This window comes from Elephas maximus, chromosome 7 (genome assembly GCF_024166365.1).
Source record: "Elephas maximus indicus isolate mEleMax1 chromosome 7, mEleMax1 primary haplotype, whole genome shotgun sequence".
Taxonomy (NCBI): domain Eukaryota; kingdom Metazoa; phylum Chordata; class Mammalia; order Proboscidea; family Elephantidae; genus Elephas; species Elephas maximus.
The window spans coordinates 47,502,731-47,529,954 of record NC_064825.1 but is presented as its reverse complement, the minus strand read 5'-3'; the positions used below and the strand labels follow the sequence as shown (position 1 = coordinate 47,529,954).

Genomic DNA, 27,224 nt, shown 5'->3' with positions numbered 1-27,224 from the left:
ATAAAAGGAAAGAAGATGTGAAAAAGTGGAGTCATAGTAGTCTTAATGGAAGGAACAGAGCAGCAAGTGTTAACAGTCTTAATACTATAGATTCCTTTCGTTTCAGGAACTCAGCTCTCCATTGATAACAATAACAACAACACTCAGTACTTCGCACCAGGTAGTGTTCCAAGTACTTTACAGGTATTAACCCACTAATGCCCACAATAGTCCTGTTATTTACTGTGAGGAAACTGAGGCACAAAAGTTGAATAATTTGTCTCACAGTTGGTGATAGAAGTGGGATTTAAATCAGGGTAATCTAGCTCCAGAGTGTGTGTTCCTACAGAGGCAAAACAATCTTTTCCAATTTGTCAAAACTGAATTCTGACTTACGGAAGTCTTGTAGCTCTGGCCTAACATTCCCGTTTTAGTCTAAGTTAACTCAGATTTGATGTCTAATGAAAAATGGCCCGGCAGACTTCCCTGGTCAAATAAAAATGATGTGTTTGGGGCTGCAGCTGGCTTGACCATCTTGGTTTTACATGAAAAGTGACAGCTACCCCTTTGGGAGAAATATATCTGCTACTCTGCTGCCTTAAGTAAAGCTGCTGGCTCCATGGGGCCCTTGATTCACAGAGACATCCCCAAATACTTGGACCTGATTCACTGACAGTTCCGCTAAATTAAAAGCTGCTGGTGTCCAGTGACAGTTCTGAAAGACTGCAGTAAGGACCAGTCAGCACCATGGGCTGAATTAAAAGTTGTTACGCTTGCCTTAGACAGTAACCTTAAGGACCACTGTGTTACATTTTTACTAACTATTGGTCTATTGCAATAGCCTAGTCTTCTGGTCTGCCATTTGGAAGGCTACAGACTGTCAGATTAAAGATACTCTTTAAAAAACTGGAAATGAATTTCAACTGTCAGCTAAACTCTCTGTATCACTCACATGGATATCCACCATGAGGGCCCATTCTCTGGTAAGACTGACTGTAGTCAAGCTACCAGTTGAGCCTGCACCCCTCAGATTGCCACATTGCTTCCTGGCTCCGTCATTGTACCAGACATGGCAATGTATCCACTCATAGACTGAGTACAAAGTAAAGGACTGTTTCTCATGCAGAGGCTACTGCTTCATGGCAGACTTGTGACTCCCGCCTAGAGCTGACCATTTATGTAGTAGTGAGTGAGATCGCATAACATGGGGCATGGTCACATTCCTTTCATGCCCTTTTTGGGCTTTCAGTAGTGCATCACTACTGTTGATGCTTTTTCAGGTTATAGTCTTGCTGTTACAGTCTGATCAGCCAACTCCAGCTACGCCATTTGGTTTTCTCGGTCATTTTCAGTCTTGACAATGGTACACATTTTATTGTAAAAGTTGCCTAACAATGGTCTGATAAGGCATTTGATGGCTCTTCCACAGTCCCTACCAACCACAGCATCTGGTATTGTTGAGTGTTGAAACAAGCATCTCAAAAATGAATGCAAAAGATTTCTGACTCTACCTCCTTTACTTCATCCTGGTTTATATACCTTAGTAGACCAGTTTGGCTACTGAATGTGCCTGTCCCCAGAAAAGGTTCATTTCTTCTTGGCAGCTTACTAAGTAATGGTTAGAGTGAGAGGGGTGAGGCGGGAGGTTTATATAGATTTATTTTGAAAATTTGGTATTCTGCCCTGACCATCACTGGACGTGATGCATTTTTTTCCCCTACCAACAGCATCTTCAGGCCAGCCTGGTTGCTACACCCTCTAGGTAGTGACACAACCAAAAGAGGGTCTAGAGTAGTCCCGTTTAATTCTGGTTTGGCCACCTGGATTCTCTTATTGGATTGACACGCTCCTGGATCATGACTGGAAAAAAAGTAACCTCCTGAAACCTTCCTCCCAAAGGAAAATGTCCTGGTGTGACTCTCCCAAACTGTCTTTCAGCACCTTAAATTTAACTTGACTGCTGGATCTGCTATTCCCTGCCAGATGGTTCTGACTACAATTTGACAGCCGTTCCCCTTAAGTTTACTGAGAAATCTGTTGGAAATAATCAGGTGCACCTCCAACTCCTGCACTGCCACACAAAACCTTTATCGACTTCCAGAGGTCTTCTGTACCCCCACTCCCCCAGTTATTTCTTAGTCTTTTGATGGAGATGTTGATATGTGACTGTTGTCAGGCGGTGTTTCCAAAAGCAAGGATGAGTCTCAATTATTATTGAGCTGGCAACTCTTAAGGCCTACCAGGTAGCCAGGAGGCCACATTAGGGACACTGTCACCCTGTGTCCCACTTGGGAGGTCCCAACAGTTGTGAACAACACTTTCTTTTCAGGGGTGTTGTATATGCCCCCGGAACTGTATTTTTGTGAAAACCAAGCATTAAGTTGCCTCCTCCTGGTAACTTACACCCCAGGAGTGATCGTAAGTGACCTTCAAGTGTTTAATGAACCACCACCAGTACTAGATCACGTAGCCCTCAGATGACTTCGGAGATTGCTCCAAAACAAAGCTATTTATGGTTACAGAGGGGAGCTTTCTGTACACCTTACGGGTGGTTATTCCTACCTTGAGAGTCATGCTGTTAGAAACGTTGGTATGAAATTTGTTCCTGACTTTAGCTGAAGTCGTCAATAACACCACCTCAGCACTGGAAGACATATAGTTCAGCCTCAACTCACTCAATTTTGGTGTGGATGATAAACTTGCCCTAGACTTCCTTTTGTGCAACCTCTAATACTTCCTGTTATACCTAGATAAATGCCCTAGGCTAAGTACACAGGTCATTACAGAAACTTAAGAATGCCACCTGGCTTTCAAAGGTAGACATTGTTTTTGTTGTCGTCTTTAGCTTTTCCAGTATTGCCAGATTTCTATCCGAAGTATCTGTACCAATTTACATTCCCACCATTAATGACAGAAAAATGAGATGGGAATTGTTCTTTGACTTATTTGATAGAATGCAACTAAAAAACTAGGTGGGTATGTTGTGTTATTATTGTGAATAGATTTTTAAATACTGACTAAGCTTTTTAAATAGTTATACCCAATACGGCCTCACATATCCATACTTTTGTGAGTCAGTTTGGTAACTTCTATTTTTTTAAGAATACATGCATTTAATCTATATTTGCAAAATTATTGAATAAAGTTTGTATAGTATTTTATTATTTCTGATCACTGTAATCATCCATATCATAAAAATGGTATCCATACTTATACCTTCCTTTTCATTCTTAGTACTGTTTGTTTATACCTTTTTCCTTTTTTTCTTGATCAGTCTTGTTAGAGGCTTGTCCATTTTGTTAGTTTTTTCAAATAACTAAGGTTTGATTTTGTTGATCCCCTCTACTGTATCTTTGTTTTCTATTTTCATTTGTTTCTGCTCTTGTTTTTATCATTTCCTTTTCTACTTTTTTGGGGGGAGGGTTAGTCTATTGTCCTTCTAAATTCTTAAGTTAGACCCTCAATTATTAATAGTCTGCTCTTACATTTTTCTGATGTAAGTGACTTAGTTTGGATTCTCCCAGAAGCTGATTCTGAGGCCAGGATTTGAATGGCAGTAGAGGTGCAGGGAGCACTGTAAGAAAGTGTAAAAGTGAGACGGGGAAGAGAAGGTGGCCAAGAAAGGATGCATTATCAGTAAGTTAGTACTGTGGGTGACTGGAGCTTAATCCTTTTGGGAAACAGTGCAAAACACATGCTTCAGAATGATCATATTTGAGGGACAAAGAAGGTGGGGGTAATTATACATCAATTTTTGAGAATTATTTGTTGGGAACTGTTAATAGATATGAATTTCTCAGCACTTCTGGCTGCATTTATAGCTGTCAGATTCATAGTAATTCTATGTCTTGATGCAGTCATCTGACTACGTATGTTCTCTAGTGTAGTCATAGTGGAGAATTGGCGTATTGAAATATTTTACCATAAATGATGTTTATTTCCCCTTTATTATAGTTATTTCATTGATTTAAAATTTATTTGTATAGGTAGACCACCTTATTTATGAATTTGACTTCAAGATAGTAAAGTGGGTGTTAAAAAATATATGTATATACTACTACTACCCAGTGCCGTCGAGTCAATTCCAATTCATAGCGACCCTATAGGACAGAGTAGAACTGCCCCATTGAGTTTCCAAGGAGTGTCTGGCAGACTCGAACTGCTGACCCTTTGGTTAGCAGCCATAGCACTTAACCACTACCCCACCAGGGTTTCCTATATATACACAAACACATTTTTTTTTTTTTTTTAATAAAAATGGGGCATGGGGCCTGATAGGGTTGAGAACACTGCTTTAATTTTAGGATGTCAACAAATACCCTTAGACAGCTAGCTATCTGTTTTTAGTTTCTATTGCCTGGGGATTTTTCCTCCTTTCTTTCAACCTCAGCTGTAATTTCAATATGAAAATGACAGTCAGGTGGTTGCAAACTTCAATTAGGTTTGAGCCTTTAGTTTTAGTGATAATCTTAAAACTCTCAGAACCAAGTTATGATAGAAAAGCCCTCCAAATAGCAGAAAGAACCAGCTAGATCACCCTACAACTATAGTCCGTCCTGACATTGACCAGGTACCACCAGACCAGTTCTCTGCGCCTAGAAACTGTATTTAAAAATTTGGAGCCAGCCCATAGATAACTCAGTTACCATTCAGGTGTTTCAGGTTGGGTTGCCCAGGAAGCAGACTCTGAGATGGAGTTTAGCAGGATATTTATTAGGGAGTGCCCTTGGGGTTAATATTTGCGGAAGTGAGAAGGCAGCAGGATTGGGTAGAGGGAGAAGTTGAACTATGATACAGGCCTAACAATAACCTCAGCCAGTGGCTTGGATTGCACTGGACCTAGAATGGCTCTTCAGAATTTTCCCAAATTGGGCCAAGATGGCTAGGCCTTTTTGCCCTCACATGGATTAGTTACTGGATATTGGATGTGGGCCATCCTAGGAAAGTAGCCATCTGTAGTTAAAGGATGTGGCAGCTGAAGACTCTCTTCTGATAGTACTCCCAGCAGCTGGGGCTACAAGTTCTTCATTAAAGGGGGAACCCAGTGTCCACCACAGCAGGGAACCACAATCAACAAATCCCTATAGCAGAGTCTCAGACTTAGAATGAAGCACTGAAAGACGCCCATCAATCACGTTAGGATGCTTGGGTACTGAGTTATATTTCTACGTGTCATCTTGTTAGCATAAACAAAGTTCTTTGCCAGGCCTTTAAAGGGAAAAACCAAAACCAAACCTTTGCCATCGAGTTGATTCTGACTCTTATAAGACAATAGAACTGCCCCATAGAGTTTGCAAGGAGTGCCTGGTGGATTTGAACTGCCGGCCTTGTGATTAGCAGCTGTAGCACTTACCCACTACACCACCAGGGTTTCCTTTAAAGGGAAGCTACTGATGATTTTCTATTTTCTTCTTCTACATTTATTAATTGGAATTCTACTGCAAGGAAGAGTTATTTCCCCCATTTATTTATTCAATATTGTTCATACCATGGATTTTAATTTTATTCTGTGGGCTATAATCTAGTACCACCACTTATTATAATCTAATACTATGATTTATTAAATTATTATTATAATCTAATATTATCATTATTTATTTTCCTACTCAGTTTGTGCCAGCTTTGACCATTAGGAGCCCCTTTAGGTTGGTTCCTGTGTTCGAGAAAACTCCACCCTTTTGTGAGCTCTTCCTCACTTTATGGCACCACAGGATGTTTCAGACTCGTATTTCTCCTGGCCCCAGCCCTGGAATCAACCTATTTTTTTCCTTTTTAATGAGATCATTATGAGTTCAAACTTAGAGAAGTTTAAAATTTTTACGTTCTCTGATTTGTCACCGTTTACTGGCATTTTTATATTTGGCCCTAACTAAAAGTGACCTTGGATGAGTCTTTTCTCCTTTGGGGGCCTTAGTTCCTTGACTGGGACATGAGTGGACAAATACATGTACAGAGCCCTGGTGGCACAGCGGCTAAGCGCTCAGCGGCTAACCGAAAGATCGGCAAATTGGAATCCACCGGCTCCTTGGAAACCTTATGGGGCAGTTTTACGCTATCCTATTCGGAACAGACTCGACGGCAACGGTTTATACACATACATAAAAATAAACTGCATATATGTTAATACATATATATATATTTTTTTTTTTTGCAAGGGGGCGTAGCGTCGCCCGGGTCTTTTTTGTAGCGGTTCCTCTGAGTGCCGGAACCTTTGCTTGGCTCCGAGGCTGTCCAGGGAAATTTTAGGCGGGGATACCCGTCAACACACGAAGAACCAATAGATGCGAGCATGCGGGTTGAAGGGGCAGTAAATCAGAGGTTAAGGGAGCGGAGCCCGGGGCCCAGGTGAGCGGCTTTTGGGGGCGGCGGTACGTCCAGGGCCTGAACTAAGCTTGGGCCTGGGTTGGAGGAGGTGGCGGTGGTGGTCGGAGAGGTAGAGGTAGGTTCCACGCAGCGGATGGGACAGAACAGGCGGCGAGAGGAAGGGGGCGGCCCTGACTGGGGGGCGGGCGGGGGGCGGGGCCTCAGCTGCCGCGCGGCCGGGTGGGCGGGGCCGACTGCGGGAGCCGACCAACGGCGCGTCACAACGGCCGGCGGGCTACAGGCTGCACGAGCCTGCTTTCCGCGTCGCCGCCTCCCGCTCTCCTACTGGGTTTTCACCCCGCGTCTGCTGGTCTTCCGGTCTGGCGGCTTCCAGCTCTTTATTTCTGGTTGTCTTCATGCCCTCAGTCTCTGTTCTGTACCTCCCCATCTCTCTCCTGCTGTCTCCGTCGCTCGCTGTCCTGCCTCACTCTGCCCAGTCTTGGTGCCGGCCATTTTCAGGGACTTCGGTGTCCCAGATTTGAGGGCCTGCCCCGCGCCCCATGGAAGAGCACCCGGCACCCAACTCTGCTCCGAGAGAAACCGAGGAGGCGGCGCCCCGCGCAGGTGAGCGGGGCTGGGAGACGGGAGAGCCCCCCCCTGAAAAGTGGGGCATTGTTACTGTGGGGACAGGTTCAGCAGTACCATTTGGGTTTAGGAAATGCAGCCTCGTGGGAATACTGAGTCAGAGCCACCCACTCTGCTGGCATCTCAGACATAGCCAGAGAGTATTTTTGGCCAGTTCTATTTTTGTTTTCCTTCCATGGAAGCCAGACATAAACCTTAGAGCTAGCGTTTTAGAGATGAAGGGGAACAGAGACTGGGAAAACTCTTCCTGCTAGACAGGGGTGTGTGGGCAACGGGAAGAGCCCTAGGAAGACAGGGGTCTATGGACAGCAGAAAGAGCCTTGAGCTGGGACTCAGGAGACCTAGATCTTGGTCCAGGTTTTCCTACTGACTGATCGAGTGACATTTTCCTCCCTCTATTAACCTGAGTTTCCATCTGTACAAGGGGCATTTGAATCTCCAAAAGCTCTTTCAATGCAGACACCATCTACATTTGTAATATACACTGAGCTCCTAGAAGTTAAAAAAAAAAAAAAAAGTTGAGTTGATTCTGACTCATAGCAACCCTATAGGACAGAGTAGAACTGCCCCACAGAGTTTCCAAGGAGCGCCTGGTGGATTCGAACTGCTGACTTTCTGGTTAGTGGCTGTAGCACTTAACCACTACATCACCTATAGTTTAGGCTCTGCCTTTAACATTTTGTCCTCATTGCATAGCACAGGTCCTGACACATGGTAAAAACCAAACCCGCTGCCATCAAGTTGATTCTGACTCATAGCGGTCCTACAGGACAGTAGAGCTGCCCCATAGGGTTTCCAAGCCTGTAAATCTTTATGGAAGCAGACTGCCACATCTTTCTCCCACAGAGTGGCTAGCGGGTTCAACTGCCAACCTTTTGGTTAGCAGCCGGTGCTGTAACTACTGCGCCACAGGACTCCTTTATGTATAAAACCAAAAAACCAAACTCAGTGCCATCGAGTTGATTCTGACTCATAGCAACCCTATAGGACAGGGTAGAACTGCCCCATAGAGTTTCCAAGGAGCATCGGGCGGATTCAAACTGCCGACCCTTTAGTTAGCAGCTATAGCACTTAACCACTGCCACACCAGGGTTTCCTCTTTACTTTACATATAGGTACTACTTAAATATTAGCTGTTAAAAACCCACTGCTGTTGAGTCGATTCCAAGTCATAGCTACCCTATAGGACAGTAGAACTGCCCCATAGAGTTTCCAAGGAGCGCCTGGTGAATTCAAACTGCCGACCTTTTGGTTAGCACCCATAGCTTTCAACCACTATGCCACCAGGATTTCTGAGGAAGAGGTACTGGGGTAAATAAATGAGATAGACAGGCCTTCTCTTGGGGTTCACTGGAGATTGCCTGCTGCAGTAGATTAATTGGAGGCTGTTGAATTACAGAGTTATTATAGCTTCTGAAATAGGTGGTATTATCCCCATTTTACAACTCAAGAAACTGAAGTTCAGACATAAAATTACTTGCTTACAAGTGTCAAAGCCAAGTAGACCTAAAAGTCCATGCTACACTATATTCTTTCCCAATAAGAGAGCAGCGAGGACTTGATTGAAAGGTGATATTATGGAACAGCAGTTGGTAACTTGAATTCTCTGCTAAAATGAACAGCTCCAAAACAGGCCTGTATCTGATTCTTCTCTGTCCCAGTTTCCAGTAGATGATACGTGTGAAATGGTTTGGGTGTCAGTGCCAAAGCTACCATCCGTGTTACTTATCATTGTCATCAGCATGATCAGAATAATCATAACAGTATTTGATCTAATTGTTCTAGCGATAGCAGAGCCATAAGTGAAATTGTGAAGACATCAACATTAATAATAAAGACTTACATATATATAGTGCTTTAGAGTTTATAAAGCTCTTTAGAGTGGCTCTTCATGTTGATCCTCTCAGGAAGCTATTATTATTGTCCGTGTTTTATAAGTGAGAAATCCAGACCCTAGAGATATTAAATGACTAGTGCAAGGTCTACCAGCTGCTCCTTGGAAACCCTTTGGAGCAATTCAACTCGTGTCCTGTAGGATCGCGATGAATCGGAATCGACTTGTCGGCAACAGGTTTAGTGCAAGGTCACACAGTAAGAAGTGGAGCTAGGACTTGAATCCAGGTCCCATACGACAAGTTGTGCTTCCTCTTTGGTGCTTTCCTCACTTCTTGTACCTTTGCTTTTTCCTAGTTCTTCCTCCTCACTCCATGCCCATCCTGTGCTGCATTCTTCTTATCTATTGCCCAGAGGATTCTTGTTTAGATGGAACTAATGAACATGTGTTGGCTGATGATTAATAGTGTTGGTATTAACTCATAACTATTTGACTCAGGAAAGTATGATCTCTTCCAGGGGTAGAGAGGGATTTAAATGCTTTTAAGAAGGGCAGTTGTAATTGCTATTATCATCGTTGCCTAAAAGATTCATGGAATATAAAAATAAAATATTCTGTGATAATCTGATTATCACAAAACCCAGAACAAGAACATTTTTGTTCTGGGTTTTGTGATAATCTGATTGATAGTCCAAAAATAACAATAACTGTCATACTATGTCACAAGTCCTGTAACAGCCATTTAACTTTTTATATTTAGTTCTCTCAACCACTCCACTGAATTTTATAGGTGAGGATCCTGAAGCATAGAGAAGTTAAATAACATGCCCAGGGTCATGTAGCCCTGGCCTGGTCTATGTCCTATGTTCTTAGCCATTACACTAGGCTGGTTTGGGGACAGATCTTAGGAGAAACCTGACCCCCCTGGCAGGACAGCCTGAACTGGGGAAAGAGCTGTCCTCTAGTATTCTTATGAAGAAGACAATCTATCTTTGCCTTTGTTTTGATTCTGTTGTTGAGAGCCCAAGACTGGGGTGAGGGGTGGCCATGTGCTCCACTACCCGCATGAGAGTTAGTCATGGTTCTTGTCTCTCATTTAGGAACATATTACTAAATGAATCATTCATATGCTATTGATGAAAATTTCTTTTAATCGACACTAGAAGAATGTAGCTAAAACTGGGGTAACCTTTCCTTTTAATTCGTTGTCCATACTGCTGCCTGAGAAATCAGTTTAAAATGTATACTTGATCATGCCATTCTAGCCCAGAAACCCTTGAGCGGTTCCCTATTAGGGGATAAAACACTAACGAGACATCAGTGCCTCCCAGGTTCTGGACTCTGCTGGCCCCTCCAGTCGTAGCTCTGCTCACAGCTCTAGCACACTGCCTCACTGTAGCCATGTGGAACTATTTGTAGTCCCCACAGCTCACTATGTTTCTACTGCCTATATGCTTTTTACCCTTCAGTTGGCTTATCCACTCTTCATTCTTTAAGATCCAGCTCATTCATTCATTCAACAAATATTTATTGAGTGCCTATCATGTACCAAGGAACCCTGGTGGCACAGTGGTTAAGCCCTTGGCAACTAACCAAAAGGTCGGTAGTTCGAACTGTGCTGCTTCTTCCAGGGGAGAAAGATGTGGCAGTTTGCTTCCCTAAAGATTTACAGCCTCGGAAACCTCATGGGGCAGTTCTACTCTGTCCTATAGGGTCATTATGAGTCGGAATCAACTTGGTTCTAGGGGTATAGTGGTAAAGTAGACTTGTCCCTGCCATTTATGGAGCTTGAATATTCTGTAGTTTGTATTAAAACAAGTATAAGGTAACAGATGGTGATTAGTGGTATGGAGAAAAGAGCAGAGAAAGGGCAGGAGAACGGTCAAGGAAGCCCTCACTGATTATTTGATGTTTGAACAAAGCTGAAGGAGGTGAGGGAGCCAGCTACGTGGCTGTCTGGGAGAAGAGTGTTCCAGGCAGAGTATAAGACAATGAGGCAGAAGCTCACTTGACTCAGTTACTACCCTGATGCTCTGATTTCCTACATGCTCTTGTGTTTACCTCTAAAGTAGCACTTACTACGCCATAGTTGTCCATGTATATGTCTGTTTCCCTCACTAGGATGTGGGTTTCTTGAGAGTAGGGACCGCTGATTCTTCTTCTCCTCAGCACTGAGTACTCAGAAATATTTATTGAATGAATGAATAAGGCCTTATAGACCTAGTTATTGCAGCCTGATCATTTTTACAAATGAGTTGTAAGATAGGACTTGAATAGCAGATGGTTTGAGGGAAAAAAAAGAATTCTAAACCTGGGTCTGTCTGTCACTGGCTTGATTCCCTTTTTCGGCCTCTGAGAAGTAGACCACCTGGTTTTCTAAAGAAGAGTACCTGGAGACTTTCATTGTCAGCATTACAGTGCAAAATCAAACCAAACCTGTTGCCATCGAGTTGATTCCGACTCATAGCAACCCTATAAGACAGAGTAGAACTGCCCCACACAGCTTCCAAAGAGTGGCTGGTGGATTCAAACTGCCGACCTTTTGGTTAGCCCCTGAGCTCTTAACCACTGTCCCCCTGTGGCAGGCTAGCTACCTGTAAAGTAATGGATTCAATACAACGAAGTTCTTTATAGCTGAATTTGCAAGAAAGTAAGAGAAATCCTTGGGGGTTTAAGAACCAAGAGCAAACTGAAAACCAGAGTAGTTAGCACTTCAGTCTGACCTCAAATCCCTTGAGTGTTTGCTGGTCTCAGTTACCTAGAAGCTTGGGCTTTAATAGACCTGCTGCTACAGCAGATGAAGCCACAGGCCCACAAGGGTTAGAATTCTGTTGGAACAGATCCCTCGTGAAGCTAGGTTCCTTGAAAATCTACACCCTCTGTTATAGGATGAACTGGGGGGAAAAGTCCCCTACTGACTCAGGAAGATGACAAAGAAGATTGCCTCTTAGCCTAGGTTCTAGTAGAGGGAAAAAAGTTTCCCCTGAGCATTCTTAGCCACAGGCATTCCCTTTTATGGATTTGAGTTTATATTTACATTACCTGAATGGCTTAGAAACCCCAAGACAAGTAACTGAAATTAGAAACCCTCCCAGGCGGTGATATACCTGGAATGCTTGGCAGAAGCAAACGCTCAATCTCTCTGGAGGGAGACACACCTGACACAGGCTGTGTAGGATGCCCACAGAGTCAGGAGGGTAGGTTTTTTAAATGAGAATGTATACTGCTTGCTTTGAGTTATTGGGAACATGATGTTACCTTTGCATAAAAAAATAAACATTTGAATACACCTGTGCCTCCCTTAAGGTCTGCAGAAATCAAATGATAGAATTTGTATGCAAGCTGGCATTTAGGTATGGACGCACATTTAGCTGCCTCCTGTCCTTGCAGAGGTCATGGACGAAGTGACATCATGCTCCTTCAACAGCCCTCTGTTCCAGCAGGAAGACGAGGGAGGGATCACCTACCGGATTCCAGCCCTGCTCTATATCCCCCCTGCCCGAACCTTCCTGGCCTTTGCAGAGAAGCGCTCCACGTGCAGGGATGAGGATGCTCTCCACCTGGTGCTGAGGCGAGGGTTGAGGACCGGGCACTTAGTACAGGTGACTCTTTATCCCTTTTTTGGGCCAGAACGTCATTTTCTGTCTAGAATATCTCAAGGTCTGTGCCTTTGCCCTTCAGTGCAAGAAAAGCTCTGTGTGGAGAGCTGAAGAGGGGGTGGGAAACGTAAATACAAGGGCTCTCATTTACCGAGGGCTAATTGTGTGGCGAAATGTTAAGAACTCAGGCTGCTAACCAAAAGGTTGGCAGTTCGAATCCACCAGCTGTTCCTTGGAAACCCTATGGGACAGTTCTACTCTGTCCTATAGGGTTGCTAGGAGTTGGAATCACACACAACGCAATTGTGTGTCAGGGGCTGCACTAAAGCATTTTATACATGTTATCTCATTGGATCCTCATAGCCACTTTGTGACATAGGTACTCCATTTTTCTCACGTTGCCTTCTTGTATCTCCCAGAGTTGCAGTGCGGATCAAATGAGAGTCTTTTGTAAACTTTGAAGTGCTATATAAATGATTTTATAATAAGTACTTTAATCCCCCTAACCTGCCCTGCTCTTCTACCTACAGATGTCTGAAATCTCACCATTAAAGCTTCAAATCCATAGCTGATGCCTTGTTCTGCTGTTACAGTGCAAATGCTATTCTGCTGAAGGTGGGCCTTGCCAGCAACCCCATCCTTGCTTTTTAATGACAATTTGGCTCACATTTCCCTGTGGGGAATTTTTTTGCTTTGGTAATCGCCAGTCGCCTCTTTTACCTTTTTTGTCATGAGTCTTCCTTGCGACTTTCCATAGAGGACTGGTCCTGCAGCCAAGGGGAGCATGGACTTCAGGCTCTTTCATTTCCTCCAGGACAGATACTGGAAACCCTGGTTGCATAGTGGTTAAGTGCTACGGCTGCTAACCTAAAGGTCGGCAGTTCAGATCCACCAGGCGCTCCTTGGAAACTCTATGGGGCAATTCTACTCTGTCCTGTGGGGCCACTATGAGTCAGAATTGACTCGACAGCAACGTGTTTGGTTTTTTTTGGAGGACAGATACTGCCTGTGGTCGTGTTTCCCTGCTTTCAACCACAGACAGTTGGGCCATTAAGCAGTTCTTATCAGACCACACCTGTTGCATAACCTCACTACCTAGTAGTCACACACATTCACAAACTTGTCCAATTTAGCTCATCTGTCTTCTCTTTATTTTATTCACTTTTATTCTCAGATTTACTTAATTGTAGAATCTTAAAATTATCTATCCCAACTTCTTTCCCAATATAGAAATCTTCTATATTCCATTTGTAGGTATTAATAGCTTAGTGGTTAAGAACACATGGTCTGGAGTCAGGGAAGACCTACAGTTTACTGGCTGTGTGACCTGGATACTTGACTGTTTGTTTCATCATCTGCCACATGTAATAAATAATAGTTATCACACATAGTAAGAACTCCACATTAGTCATTTTCCATAAATGGCGTACTTACACACTGCCAGTAATGAGGACCCTAATCCTGTGCCAGCTGTTAAAGTTTTTTTTTTTAGACTGAGAGATCTACTGGGACAGTTGATCTATACATAATGTAAAATGCGCTTTCTAGAAAACTGCTCTTTGAAGTACCCAAACTATGTTCATGCCCTCTGAGTATTCTATTTGCTGGCCTAAATAAAAATATAGCTTCACTTATTTTAGTGGTTCCTCAGACCACAATCCTGATTTGGTTTCTGGTCCCTTGAAAACTTGATTACTGTCCTTGGGACCTGGTCTGGAATGTCAGTGTCCTTTTTCAAGGTGTGGTACTCAGAACTGAACTTAGGATTCTAAGGGTAAACTGACCAGCTCAGCCATGTCTGGACTGTCCTATCATGTATCCTTCTAAAGCAGCCCGAGGTAAAGTAGAAGCCCCCGAGTGGTGGAAATGGCTAACACGCTTGGCTTCCAAATGAAACGTTAATGTTCAAGTCCACTCAGAGATGTCTCAGAAGAAAAGAATTGTGACCCACTGAAAAAATCAGCCATTGAAAAGACCTTTAGGGCACAGCTCTGCTCTGACAGACATGAGGTTGCCATGAGTTAGAACTGACTTGAAGGCAATTGGCAGTGGTGTTAAGATAAAGTGGCATTTACTTTTTTGGAAGCTACATAACACGGTTGACAAATATTGAATAGTGGTCAGCTAAAACCCCCAAGTCTTTTTCACATTTGTTGTTGTTTAATCAGGTTTCCTCATTCAGGCTTTTAAGCCCAAGACCTATTTTATTCCTGACAAATCTGAGGTTGTCTGATATGTCCCATTGCTCCACCTGGTCGAGATCATCTTAGATCCTAATGCTTTCATACTTTGTTTACTGTTTCTTCCAGCTTCATGTCAACTTTATATTAGACATATCTGGTCCAAATAATTTTTTTCCCTCAGCCACTAAGGATGACTAAGCTTATGACTTCCCAAAACTAAATGCCCCACAAAATTAAGTTGACTTTATCACATATTTTGAAGTGTTTACCGTGCACAAGGCATTTTAGTACATAATGGGCTGCCCCAGAGGTAGTGAGCTCCCTGTCACTAGACTAGTTCAACAAGAGACTGAATGGCCTTTATCCAGAAGACGTAAAAGGAGAATTCTCTGTAATGTGGGAATTAGCAATGGTAATCCCTGTGGTCTCTTATGGCTCTGACAGTCCGTGATCTAAGCTTTGCTTAGTAATTTGTTTTGTCCGTTCATGCAGTAATTAAATAATGATAAAAAAAAAAATTTTTTTACTCTTTTTTGTTTGGATAAAATAACACATAACATATAGCTGAAAAATGTAAACAATACGAAAAGGTATACATCTCTTTCCCATTCTTCTACCTCCTATAGTTACTGTTGTTTCTTGTGTATCCTTCCAGTGCTGCTTCATACAGAAGCAAAGAAATAAAAAACTCATTACCATCGATTTGATTCCAACTCACAGGGGACATATAGGACAGAGTAAAACTGCCCTATAGGTATTCCAAGGCTGTAAATCTTTACTGCTGACCTTTTGGTTAGCAGGCAAGTGCTTAACCACTGCGCCACCAGCGCTCCTAATAAAGAAATACAAGTATATATTTTTATTACTTCTTTTCAAAACTTTTCCTAATGTGAGGTGATAACATATGATAGAGAAGTATACAAAACAAATGTCGGCTCAGTGAATTATGACAAAGCCAACGCTTGTGAAATCACCACCCAGCTCAAGAAATAGAATATTGCCAGCACCTCAGAAGCCTCTCTTATGCCCCCTTTCCCTTCCCCAAAGGTAATTCTATCCTGATTTGATACCACAAGCTTAGTTTTGCTTGCTTTTAATGTATGTATTTTTTATGTGTGGTTTCTTTTGTTCAGTATTCTTGAGGTTCATGCAAGTTGTGTGCAGCTGTAATGTGTTTGTTTTCATTGTCTTATAATATTCCATTTTATGAGTATTCTACAATTTGTCCATTCTACTGTTGGTAGATATTTGGGTTAGCTATTATGATTATGGATAATGCTGCTATGAATATTCCTGTTTGTGGTTTTTCATAGTATATGCACACATTTTTGTTGGGTATATATCTAGGAGTGGAATTACTGGATCATAGGGTATGTGTGTATTTAACTTCAGAAGATTAATGCTGCCAGTTTTCTAGAGTGGTTCCTGTAAGGGCTGGTCTGCTTCAGTTTCATCCTTACTTGTAGGATCTAGCCCTTTATGGTTTGAATTCAAAGCTTAGAGAGTCTACCAACTCTTCCAGTTGTCCTACTAGCCCCATGTTGTTGTTGCAGTTAGGTGCCATCGAGTCAGTTCCAACTCATAGCAACCCTATAAGTATAGCAGAGCGAACTGTTCAGTACGACAGAATAAAACACTGACCAGTCCTGCGCCACCCTCACAATCATTGTTATGCTTGAGCCCATTGTTGCAGCCACAGCATCAATCCATCTCGTTGAGGGTCTTCCTCTTTTTCGCTGACTCACTACTCTACCAAGCATGATGTCCTTCTCCAGGGACTGGTCCCTCCTGATAACGTGTCTAAAGTATGTGAGACGTAGTCTCACCATCCTCGCTTCTAATGAGCATTCTGGCTGTACTTCTTCCTAGACAGGTTTGTTCGTTCTTCTAGCAGTCCATGGCATATTCAATATTCTTCGCCAACACCACAATTTAAAGGCATCAACTCTTTGGTCTTCCTTATTCATTGTCCAGCTTTCACATGCACATGAGGTGATTGAAAACACCTTGGCTTGGGTCAGGTGCACCTTAGTCCTTAAAGTGACATCTTTGCTGTTTAACACTTTAAAGAGATCTTTTATAGCAGATTTGCCCAATGCAACATGTCATTTGATTTCTTGACTGCTGCTTCCACGGGTATTGATTGTGGATCCAAGTAAAATGAAATCCTTGACAACGTCAGTCTTTTCTCCGTTTTTCATGATATTGCTTATTGGTCCAGTTGTGAGGATTTTTGTTTTCTTTATGTTGAGGTGCAATCCATACTGAAGGCTGTGGTCTTTGATCTTCATCGGTAAGTGCTTCAAGTCCTCTTCACTTTCAGCAAACAAGGTTGTGTCATCTGCGTATTGCAGGTTGTTAATGAGTCTTCCTCCAATCCTGATGTGGTGTTCTTCATGTAGTCCAGCTTCTTAGATTATTTTTTCAGCATACAGATTGAATAAGTATGGTGAATAAGGGGATACTGTTTGTTTTCAAGTCAGGAAAGGTGTGCGTCAGGGTTGTATAACATACACTAGGCCCATAAAGCTTTCAAATGATGAGTTGCTAAGCTTCTCAGCCTTTCAGTTACCTCTTTGAGAATTAGTAGAGATACCCTGGGGGAAGTGGTTGTTCAGTGGTAGAATTCTTGCTTCCATGCCGGAGACCCTGCTTGATTTCGCCAGTGCATCATATGCAGCTACCATCCCTCTGTCAGTGGAAGCTTGCATGATGCTATATGATGATGAACAGGTTTCAGCAGTTCTTCCAGACTAAGATGGGCTAGGAAGAAAGGCCTGGTGTTCTACTTCCAAAAATCAGCCAATGAAAACCATACGGACAACAATGTTTCCATCTGTTGTGCACGGGTTGCCATGAGCAGGGAGGGGAGGCCAGACTGTACTGCAGCTAAGAACAATAGGAATACCCCGAGGAGAAAAGGGACTGCAGATACCAGATTGACCTCTCTGAATGACCTTCTCTCAGTTCTTGGCCTGTCATTCTACATTGCCTTGTTTGTTCTCTGGTGCTTTCAGGTAGAGGTTTGTGTTTTCATTTTAATATTTTATCCATCTTTTCTAGTTCTCAGTGGAAGGATTGGACCATATTACCTAGCTTTTCATAACTGAAAGTCTCTTTCCTCTGCCTTTCTTATGCAAAAAGTAACATATATACACTTTGCTCATTTAACAATATATTATGGAGATCCTTCCAGATCAATATATAGAGGGCTTCCTTTTTCTTTTTTACTCCATGCATTACGTGTTTTCACTATGGGGACCAATATTGTTCCCAGCACTTTACTGTTTCAAGCAATTCTATAGTGAATAATCTTGCATATACTTAATTGGATGAGCAAATATATCTTAGGATAAATTCCCAGAGTTGGGAATGCTGGGAAAGGATAAACGCATTTGTAATTTTGATCCTACATAAGGGTTTAAGCATTGTGCACTCCAGCTCATATGTAAGAGTGCCTACTTCTCTACATTCTTGCCAAGAGAGTGTTGTCAAACTTTATGATTTTGCCGATTTGTTAGGTGAAAAATGCTGTCAGTTTAATTTGCATTTCTCTTTTATATGTGATGTTGAGCATATTTGCATTTGTTTTTTTCTCCTTCTGTGAATTGTCTGATCTTGACCTTTGTTCATTTCTATTGGGCTTCTGGAAATTTTCTTACTTCTAGTTGCCTTTTTTTTTTTAATATGTTAAGGAGATTAACTCTTGTAGCACAGTGGTTAAGTGCTTGACTACTAACAAAAAGGTTGGCAGTTTGAACCCGCCAGCTGCTCTGCAGGAGAAACACGTGGTAGTCTGCTTCCATAAAGATTCTAGCCTTGGAGACCCTAGGGGACAGTTTTCTGTCCTGTAAGGCCACTGCGAGTTGGAATCAACTTGATGGCACACAACACTAGGCCTTTGTTTGTGCTGTGTGTGCTTAGGCATGGTCTCATTTAATCCTTACAACACCTTCTTTGCAAAGATGCTATTAAATAAGTCTTCATTTCACAGATGAAAAATTGAGGTAAAGTAATATTAAGTAACTTTTAGCCCAAGGTTGTACAGTAAGTGGAAAACCTGGTGGCGTAGTGGTTAAGTGCTATGGCTGCTAACCAAAGGGTTGGCAGTTCAGATCCACCAGGCGCTCCTTGGAAGCTCTGTGGGGTAGTTCTACTCTGTCCTATAGGGTCACTATGAGTTGGAATTGACTCGACGGCACTGGGTTTGGTTTGGTTTTCGGATACAGTAAGTGATGAAGCCAGAGTCTGAATTTGAGGCCAGAGTGTCTCTGACTCCACACTTCAGCTTTTAATGACACTGTTATGAACTGCCTCCCTAGGGTAGTACGGGGAAAAAAAAAAATCTATCTTAAATTCCCTTTATTTGCCTAAAACTTCCCTATTTGCCCACCTTGGTTTACTTTGCTCTTCTTAATTTTATTCTTTTTCTTTCTAAAAATCTTTATTTAGTTTCAGTCTTGAGCCAGGTGCTGAAGATAAAAAATTAGTAAGATTTGGTCTCTACACCCAAAAAGTGCATAGTCTAGGAAGGAACAGTTACATAAAAAAATCACAATGGTATATAGTAAGTGCTAAATGTACGTAAAAAGAGGAAGCAACTGATTGCCTTCAGTGGGAGACGGGAGGAGTTTTGTGGAAGGCTTTGCAAAGGAGGTTACTCTTGACTTAGATGTTGGAGGCTGAATTGGGAGTCCAGATAGAGTGAGAAAGAGCATTCCAGACAGGGGACAACACGTATAGTATCTAGCATTGCCTCTTTCCAGCTTCATGAGGCATTTAATAATATCTGAGAACTTATTGACTACCTGGCCCTTAATGGTTTTATAGATTTCATTTTTTTTTTCTTATCTCAAAGTACTAATGCTTTTAACGAGCCTCACGTCTTCCTATTAGTCTCTCACTCATGTTCTCTCTTCCTTTTGTCTAGTGGGGGCCCCTGGAGTCACTAATGAAAGCTACATTACCTGGGCACCGGACTATGAATCCCTGTCCTGTGTGGGAGAGGAAGAGAGGCCGTGTGTACCTGTTCTTCATCTGTGTGTTGGACCGTGTCACCGAGCAGCAACAGATTGTGTTAGGCAGGAATGCTGCCCGCCTCTGCTTCATCTGCAGTCAGGATGCTGGCTGCTCATGGAGCGAGGTAAGGGACATAACTGAGGAGGTCATTGGCCCAGAGATAAAGCATTGGGCCACATTTGCTGTGGGCCCAGGTCACGGCATCCAGCTACAGTCGGGAAGGCTGGTCATCCCTGCATACACCTACTACATCCCTTACTGTTTTTTTTGCTTCCGGCTACCATGTAAAGTCAGACCTCATTCACTGATGATCTACAGTGATGACCTAGGTGTCACATGGCATCATGGCAGGCTCATTAGGCCCATGGCGACAGTGGAGTGCGAGGTGGCAGAGGTGACTGGGAGGTCTGGCCACTCGGTGCTGTATTGCAGTGCCCGGACACCAAATAGACACCGGGCAGAGGCTGTCAGCATTGACCATGGGGAATGCTTTCAGAGATCGGCCCTGAGCCAACAGCTCTGTGAGCCCCCACATGGCTGCCAAGGCAGCGTGGTGAGCTTCTGGCCCACGGAGATCCCACATGATTGCCAGGACCCTAATGGCAAAGATGCTGCCTTTGTTCAGCAGAGCCCTCCACAAGACAGCTCACTGAGGCTGGAGCAGGAAGCTGGAACACTGTCGGAATCATGGCTCTTGTACTCACACCCAACTAATAAGAAACGGAGGGTCGACCTAGGCATCTACCTCAACCAGGCCCCCTTGGAGGCCGCCTGCTGGTCCCGCCCCTGGATCTTGCACTGTGGGCCCTGTGGCTACTCTGATATGGCTGCTGTGGATGAGGAGGGCTTGTTTGGGTGCTTATTTGAGTGTGGAATCAAGCGGGAGTATGAGCAGATTGCCTTTCGTCTGTTTACAGACCGTGAGATCCTGAGCCACGTGCAAGGCAACAGCACCAGCCCTAGTAGGAACCCTAAGCCAGCTCAAGACTAATTGACTTCTTAGGACCCGACTCGTAGAAGGGAGTGGGAACCAACGCCGGGACAATGGAGGCCAAGATAACAGAAGTTACTGAAGTCTATAGAGAATCCAAAAGCTTAATATTCTGCTCCCTATCCTGGCACAGAGTATCCACTCCTCCCCCTCCAAAGAGCAAAATGGAAAATTTACCATAGCTACTGCAGTGGAAAGAACACTGAACTGGGAGTTGGGAGATCCTGATATGATATTTACACTGCCACTGACTTGCTTTGTGGCATTGGACATATCACCTGACCTACCTGGGTCTCAGATCTCCATTTATAAAATGAGAGAATTAGTTCTGTGATTTCTTTTCTTCCCATCCCTAGGAGAGGCAGAGTACCTGGGTGCTCCATGATTAGCAAATCCTGGCTGCCTATAGGACTCTGATCTCAAATGGAAATCAGAGGACTTGTCTTTTCAAATGACTCTGGCTTTATCCAAGTGTGAGATTACAAGAGGTGTCATGGCAGGAAGGAAGATCTGGATAATTTGTTCTGTTTTCAGTAACAACAACAACAAAAAACCTACACCCTACTAATCATGCTCAGAGCTCTGTAGGCTCTCTCTCCTAGAGGACTTGGGCAGAATAGTAGAATGATGAAGTCACCTACCTCCTCCAGCTTTGCTGCTCTGCTCAGTCTTTCCTTCCTCATCCAGAACGCATCATTTCCTTGGGAGAAAATGAGCAGCTCAGTGCCAGTGGTACTTGATAATGGTGCTTGTTTCTTCTGATGGCATCACTGCTATGAAAGATGAACCTGAAGATCCATTATTGGATGGTTCCTGAAGGGAAAGGGGCATGCGTTAGGACTTAAAACATTGGACAGAACTTGCCACAACCTTTGCCTTCAAGGAGCTTACAGTTTATAGGGTAGGATGAGGGAGAAAATACCCCTGGTGTGGTAGTTTGTAGATGTTGGGGTGACGGTGGCACTTATTGTCATTGCCTTTGTTGCATTTCCAGTGTGACCGGAGTCATCTGCCGAAGGACTTGTCCAGGCTGTGCAGTTTCGCCCAAGTTTAGAATGTTGTCCTCCCCCAGCCATTCTTTAATCCATGGAGAAGTTCTTCAGCCTTACCATTAGGAAGGTCTCTGGAACCCAAGCCTCTGAGTTGGGCCTGTTCTTTTTGATCTATTGAAATCACTGTTTGTGAGGTATGGTTGCCTCTTTGTCTTATAGTTTTGGTCCTGAACTTAGCCTGTGCTAGGTCTCTCAGATGATACTAGATTGGATGCTCCTATTTTAGATTGTTCTTATGATAGAAATTCTATCATGAGAGATTTATTCCTTTGGGTAGGAGAGCTCTTTTGTCCCTATTTTAGGAAGATAATGCCTTAAACTGGGTAATGACCACAGAGAGCAAGTCTTAGTAGTGGAATATAGTCTAGCAGGCTAGAGGTTGCAGTTGCACCAGTAAGATGGGGGAGGGTCTTATAGGAAGCAAGTAGAGATTAACTGCACCTACTTCAGCATGTTGCATAAGCCTGTGGCTTAGCATGGCTTTTTAAAATTCCCTTAGCCTTTCATATATTGCCAAAGTGATCTTCCCCATACACAGTTATGATCATTCATTCACTGATTTATGCATTTCTCTACATATTTCCTGAGTGCCTGTGCATAACGCAAGGTACTTTTTATTGTCATTCCCTGGTTGAAAGTTATCCGTAGCTCCCCATTACCTCAAAGTGCTGTTTACATTTAGCCTGGCATGTAGGACCTTCCAGTAAGTTGCTGGGTGAAATAATGTATAAATACTTCCCTCTTTTTCCTTATATGAAGCCCACTGTCAGGGAAGACCTCGGTCAAGTTGGCAATCAGCTGGAGGTGCACAGTGTTGGTGGTGCAAGGGAGGAATTGGGGAATGAGAGAGGATTAAAAGGGCAGTCCCCTCCCGAATAGTAGAAACTCCTTGTTCAGCAAAGCTTTACTGAGCATCATACTCTAAAGAGACAGGAACAGAGAGATGGCTAAGTTCTACAACCAGGGCTAAAGGATGAAGAGAATGAGAATATCAAGACCTTTTTGGGACTGTTCAAGAAGAGAGCCAGGAAAAGGACCTCAGTCATGCTAGTGTGGACCAGAGATATCTAATACCAGTATTCATAAGATATCTCATCCATCTCTAAATTTCCATCCCTTACTCCTTCCCCCTTGCCTCATATTTGCTCCTCCTTAATGAATAGCAGTGAAACCCTTAACAGGGAAAAGGCCTATGTGCTTATTTCAGGAATAGTAAGAAAAGAAAGTTAGAGGACAGGGAAAATCCAATATGACAACTAGTTGACCACAGTGGGTGATGGCAGCTGTGAAGAAAAAGAAGAGCAGATAGGCATCCTGGCATCTTCAGGGAGAGAAAGGAAGTGACAGACATGAAACCTAAGCTGGAGAGATGGTGTGGGTGGTGGCTGTTGTGAAGAAGAAATGACAACAGGTTGTAGCTGTTCCCTGGAACTTGTGGGAAGAGAAGCTTGCACAGGCCAGCAGCTTGGCCTGCAGAGAAGGTCCTACCCAACTCTAGCCTTAAGTTGGCTCAACTTGTCCTTTCTCCAGGTGACCAACAAAGAGAGCTGTGGGCACAGCAACCCTGTTTGTGCCAGTTACCCAAGGCCTTCAGGGCCCAGGAGCCTATACCAGGATACTGGTACCCACACCGAGCCCATTTCAGCCACCGTCAGGTTAGGGGTAGAATGGAAAAGATATGGTAGGTGATGGCAGCTGTGAAGAAAAGAGGAATGCCGACAAGAGGCCTGTAACCCTTAGGAATGGAGTGAGGACTACATAGACTGTGGTCCTTTGCTCCTAGGTGCTCCCCACACATCCTGCTCCTTGTATCCTTACATCTGTCCAGCACACACATATAGATGTACAGAAAAGCACAGGTAGTAGGAGCCTTCACTGGTATTTACCCAGACCAGACTTTCCCTGACCCATTCAGCCTGCTGGTCCTGCACATGCTCCCTGGTTCCCTAACTCCTGAGCTCCTAATATTCACCTCAGACCCTTGTTATTTGGATGGTTTATTTGGACCTGTTTCTCCTGCTCACTGGTCTCTCCTCAGATGTCCACAGGGTATCATACAGCTGCAGCCATAGGTTAGAGACATATTACCTTGCCTGTTTGGGGAGGGGTATCCCAAGAGACCCACTTAGGTCAATCTGAGGCTGCGCAGCCTCCTCCCCAGGGTGGTAGGATTGGATAACCTACACTCTGGCCAGATTGGGCTGCTCACTTATCCAGCAGGCTGTGAGTTTTTCCCATTGCATTATTTAAATAGATGTCAGGTCACCCTTCTCTCTACTGCCAGATTGCACGGTCTAATCCTCTCCTTGATCCTTATGACAGGCCACCCTGTGTTGTTGTCTGTGTTGTGCCTCTAGCCCTCTGTTAGGCTGTGAAATGATTGAGGGCCAAGGCTGTCTGACTCCTTTCTGTCCTTTTTACCTTGAATCACAATGACTTATCTCTGCTCTTTATCATATTCTGAAAATTCCATGAAGGTAAGGACTGAGTCTAATTACTGTCTTTGTCCACCATGGGGCCTGGCACAAAATAGACAGCAGTAAAGATATGCTGAATGAATGAGTGAGTCAAAGACCCTAACCTTCTGGATCTAATTATGGAGGCCAGGGAGAGTTCTACCCCAGGGGGGAGGATGTTGCATCCCTTTATGGTTTGTACAGCATTCCAAACCTGCCTAGCACTCACCCCAAAATGAGTGCTTTCTGTGCTGGCCGGCTTTCAGGTCAGCTATAGTACTTCTGGCTTGAGCTTGGTCTGCCTGGGTGCCCAAAACCAAGCTGAGGTCTGGGGTTCTCATTTCCCTGGTTTGTCTCCTCTGTCCCTGAATGGTTTTTCCATAACTGCCACTGCTCCACGACTCGAAGGGAGTTGCTGGGGCTCGTGTGTTCAAAGCAAGCCTTGGCTCTCTGATACCAAGTGTCAGTAATGCTCTCTGTATCGTAAAAGCTACCATGACTCTGGAACAAGGAAGATAAATAAAGAGCTTAAGTCTGGTGATTTCTGGTTTTGTTGCTGTTATTGTTGTTAAGGAAACTGTAAGACGATTATTATCCTAATAGCTATACCTAATTTGTACCCAACTTCTTTCCAAAAATGAATTTGAGGCAATATCTTGGTTTCCATAAGAACTTTTACTTTTAGAAAACTTAGTAATAATCCTTCGAAGGAGGGGCCCAGATGGCTGACTAGGTAGAAGCTACCTCAGATCCCTCTTGCAACAAAGACTTGGAAAAACAAGTGAATCAATCACATACATGACAATCTACGAACCCTGACCATCAAACACAGATCTAAAGAGTTGACCTGAGTGACAGAGACTGAGAACGAACAACCACGGGGAAGCAGTGACTGTTTTCGGAGCTTGGAGCCAGCATCCCAGTCAGGAAACCTTGGCGCCGGGCTTTGGACTGGGCGCAGGGGAGCTGAGCACGGCATCCTGAGACGGCACAAACACGGGGCACAGCCCTAGTGCCCTGAACTGACCTCAGGGGAAGCCCAGCCAGTGCATGCGGGCAGCGCAGCAACGCGGCTGACAGGAGAAGTCACTGGGAGGCAGCGACTGGTTTTGGAGCCGGGAGTGCGGCGTCCCAGCCGGGGAACCTTGGCGCTGGGCTTTGGACTGGGAGCGGAGGAACTAACCGCGGCTTCTGAGGCAGCGCAAGCACGGGATGCGGGCCTGACCCTCGGGGGCAATCTCTACCCAGCCAGCACACACAGCCGATGTGCCCCCCTCGGGAATCTCAGATAAAGCAGTCATCCCAAGCAAGATAAGTAACTTTGTCTATATTCCAGGGTGCTACTCTCTCCTATTTATCTGAACCCTCCCCTCCCCTTCCCAGGCGGCTTCATTAACATTGGAATTTCCTGAGCCAGAGAGTGAACTGCTTGCAGTTTTTCTTTCTTTTTGGTCTTTTCCTAACCCATTCTCCTGGCCTGAGAGAAGCAGCTACAAAAAAACCCAGGGACCAAAAATCCTTCCCCAGTTGGACTAAAAACACAGAACCAGCTCCAGCCAAGCATATGTGATCCACAGTCTTGGGCTTTCATTCCTACAGGGAACAAGGTGGCTATTATAATGCAAAGGCATTTCTGATAGGGATCGGACTGCATTTGTTTTAGCAGATTTACTGGAAAGACAAGTTTCCCAGGTCTGATATCTCTGCATATTCAATGGAGCCCTCACTGACCCACAACAGGGAACTGAGGGCTGAAGCTCCCCCCAGACCACCTAGCCTCCTGCCTTAGGGGTCTAAGGAGGATGACACCTACCAATCTGTAGAGATACTTGCATTGGGTGCCTAAGGTACAGCTGCAGAGCCCACCGACCAAGGTGCTTTAGGAATAGAGGCACACCTTCCTCACTGACACTTTGGGGAAGCCTGTCAGCATCCTGACCCCCCTGGAGTGTGAACCCCTGCTGCTACTAGAATCTGGTGCACACAACTATCACCACTGCTTCTCTACGTGGATAGGTGACAGTCTGCTCCACACACTTGATGACCCAAAATCAGATTCTACTCAAGAATAGTGAATGGACTCAGGCTTATATATCTGGTAACAGCCCAAACCAGCTGGTAATAGGACATAAGTGATTCAAGGGCTACAACAATCAAAACAGTGCAATCTAGTAGCCCATCTACATATACTGAAAGAAAAAAAAGATAAGACTCAGTGAGCAAATATAGAATAAATCTCTACAATATCTTAGTGATGGCTTGGAGACAGCAGTCGATATCAAACCACATAAAGAAGCAGACCATGATTGCTTCTACAACTCCCCAAACGAAAGAATCAAAATCTTTCCCAAATGAAGATACAATCCTGGAATTGCCAGATACAGAAATAAAAAAATAATTTACGGAATGCTTCAAGACATCAGGGATGACCTCAGAAATGAAACAAGGCAATCTACAGAAAAAGCCAAGGAACACACTGATAAAGCAGTTGAAGAACTCAAAAAGATTATTCAAGAACATAGTGGAAAAATTAATAAGCTGCAAGAATCCATAGACAGCATTCAGAAATCCAAAAGATTAACAATAAAATTACAGAATTAGACAATGCAATAGGAAGTCAGAGGAGCAGACTCGAGCAATTAGAATGCAGAGTGGGAGATCTGGAGGACCAGGGAATTGACACCAACATAGCTGGAAAAAAAATCAGATAAAAGAATTTAAAAATAAATGAAGAAACCCTAAGAATCATGTGGGGCTCTATCAAGAAGAATAACTTGCATGTGATCGGAGTCCCAGAACAGGGAGGGATATCAAAAACACAGAATAGTTGAAGATCTGTTGGCAGAAAACTTCCCAGACATCATGAAAGATGAAAGGATATCTATCCAAGATGCTTATCGAACCCCATTTAAGATTGATCCAAAAAGAAAAACACCAAGACATATTATCATCAAACTTGCCAAAACCAAAGATAAAGAGAAAATTTTAAAAGCAGCCAGGGATAAAAGAAAGGTCTCCTACAAAGGAGAATCAATAAGAATAAGTTCAGACTACTCAGCAGAAACCAAGGCAATGGGATGACACATATAGAGCACTGAAGGAGAAAAACTGCCAGGCAAGGATCATATATCCAGCAAAACTCTCTCTGAAATATGAAGGCAAA

General features: G+C 43.7%; 1 protein-coding gene across 1 annotated transcript; it reads left to right on the top strand.

Annotated features, from left to right (window-relative positions):
- Positions 1–6,556: 6,556 nt before the first annotated feature.
- Positions 6,557–25,420, top strand: NEU3 (neuraminidase 3). The gene is made up of 3 exons (XM_049889820.1): positions 6,557–6,906; positions 12,152–12,363; positions 19,474–25,420. Exons 1-3 carry the CDS (start codon positions 6,843–6,845, stop codon positions 20,551–20,553), a joined length of 1,356 nt encoding a protein of 451 aa, XP_049745777.1. The 5' UTR covers positions 6,557–6,842; the 3' UTR covers positions 20,554–25,420.
- Positions 25,421–27,224: the final 1,804 nt, after the last annotated feature.